Here is a 1648-nt window from a genome sequence, read left to right on the forward strand (position 1 = left end):
ACAGTCCCTGCTCCAGACTTGATCCTGACCTACGAGGACTGTGCATAGAGACCCCACATCAGTCCTGACCAAGGCACAGCCTGGGGAAATGTGGACAGAGTCACACTGAGGAGCCCAGTAGGGCGTGAAGACTGCACGGAGGGAATGGGGAGGCCACAGGAGCAGCTGCCTGGCCTCGCCTGAGTCAGGGGCAGCGGACAGAGCAGTGGGGAGACAGGGCTGGCTCTGGGGTGCCCTGGTCACCATGTCACATGAGGGTTTGTCAAGGTCTGGACACCAAGAGGTGCTCAGGGTCTTTCCCTAAGGTGTCTGCAGGTGATCAGAGATGGGACCAGCCACCTGCCCTGCCTGGTGCCCTCTGCTCAGGGCACAGCTGTGACCTCCCCAACCCCTGGGACCACACAGCCCTGCCCCTGCCCACCCCTGACACCCCCAGGCAGAGGGGCCTGACCAGGGCCCAGGGTGGCGGCAGAAAGCTGGGGTCATTTGCATGGAGGGAGCCTCCCCTCTCAGGGTATGAAGACGGGAAGGAGAGACCTGGGGAAGCTGCTTCGGCTGTGGGCACAGAAGGCAGCACTCGGGACAGTCTCCACCATGGCCTGGGCCCCTCTCCTCCTCACCCTCCTGGCTCACTGCACAGGTGACCTGACTCAGGCCAGGGGAAGGGCCCTGGGAAGACCGTGGGGCCCTGCTCTGTCCTCTTGTCTCCAGACCCACAATCACCATGTCTGTGTCTCCCCCTTCCAGGGTCCTGGGCCCAGTCTGCACTGACTCAGCCGCCCTCGGTGTCTGGAGCCCCGGGGCAGAGGGTCACCATCTCCTGCACGGGCAGCAGCAGCAACATTGGGGGTCGTTATTATGCGCACTGGTACCAGCAGCTCCCAGGAACGGCCCCCACACTCCTCATCTATGATGATAGCGATAGACCCTCGGGGGTCCCTGCCCGATTCTCTGGCTCCAAGTCCGGCAGCTCGGCCTCCCTGACCATCACGGGGCTCCAGGCTGAGGATGAGGCTGATTATTCCTGCCAGTCCTATGACAGCAGCCTGGGTGCTCCACAGTGCTCCAGGCCCACGGGGAAGTGAGACAAGAACCCCATTCCTCACCCGCAGGAGGGTGAACGCCCGGCAGCTGCTGTTCAGGCCCAGCCTGTGGCTTCTGCTGCTGCTGCTGCTGCTGCTGCTGCCACCGTGGGCCCAGCTGCACCCATGATACCACATGGGCAAGGAGGCTCGTCCTCCCCTTCTGTCCTCAGGGTCACTCACGGCAGCCCAGGGCTGGGAAAAGTGTCCCCAAGGAAACAGCTTGTCCTGCTCCCCTGCAGCTGGGGACACAGAGTCTCTTTGCACCAAGATCCAGGGGCTGAGCTGGCAGGTCTAGCTGTGTCATCTGAGACCCCACCTGTGAAAACTCTGTGTCTCCATCATCCTCCTGTCCCTGTTTCCAGGAGTTCCCAGAGCTGTGTCTTCCTCTCCTCGGTCCTCAGGTTGGATCCATGTCCCCCCCAACTCAGGCTATTCTTTTTAATAAAACTCTTATCATGAAGACGTCAGAGACATGCGATAAATTGCCCATATTTATATTACAAAATTAGGTTTGTTTTGGCATTTTTGTACATCCTTGAAAATATCAGCACAATGGACACATT

General features: G+C 60.0%; 1 gene segment (V, D, J or C); it reads left to right on the forward strand.

The window, feature by feature from the left end:
- Positions 1-552: 552 nt before the first annotated feature.
- On the forward strand, positions 553-1085 carry LOC105825746. The segment is given in 2 exon segments: positions 553-640; positions 748-1085. Coding segments are annotated over 2 exon segments (384 nt in total).
- The last annotated feature ends 563 nt before the right edge of the window (positions 1086-1648 follow it).

Source organism: Propithecus coquereli, unplaced genomic scaffold (assembly GCF_000956105.1).
Source record: "Propithecus coquereli isolate 6110/MARCELLA unplaced genomic scaffold, Pcoq_1.0 Scaffold8194, whole genome shotgun sequence".
NCBI lineage: Eukaryota > Metazoa > Chordata > Mammalia > Primates > Indriidae > Propithecus > Propithecus coquereli.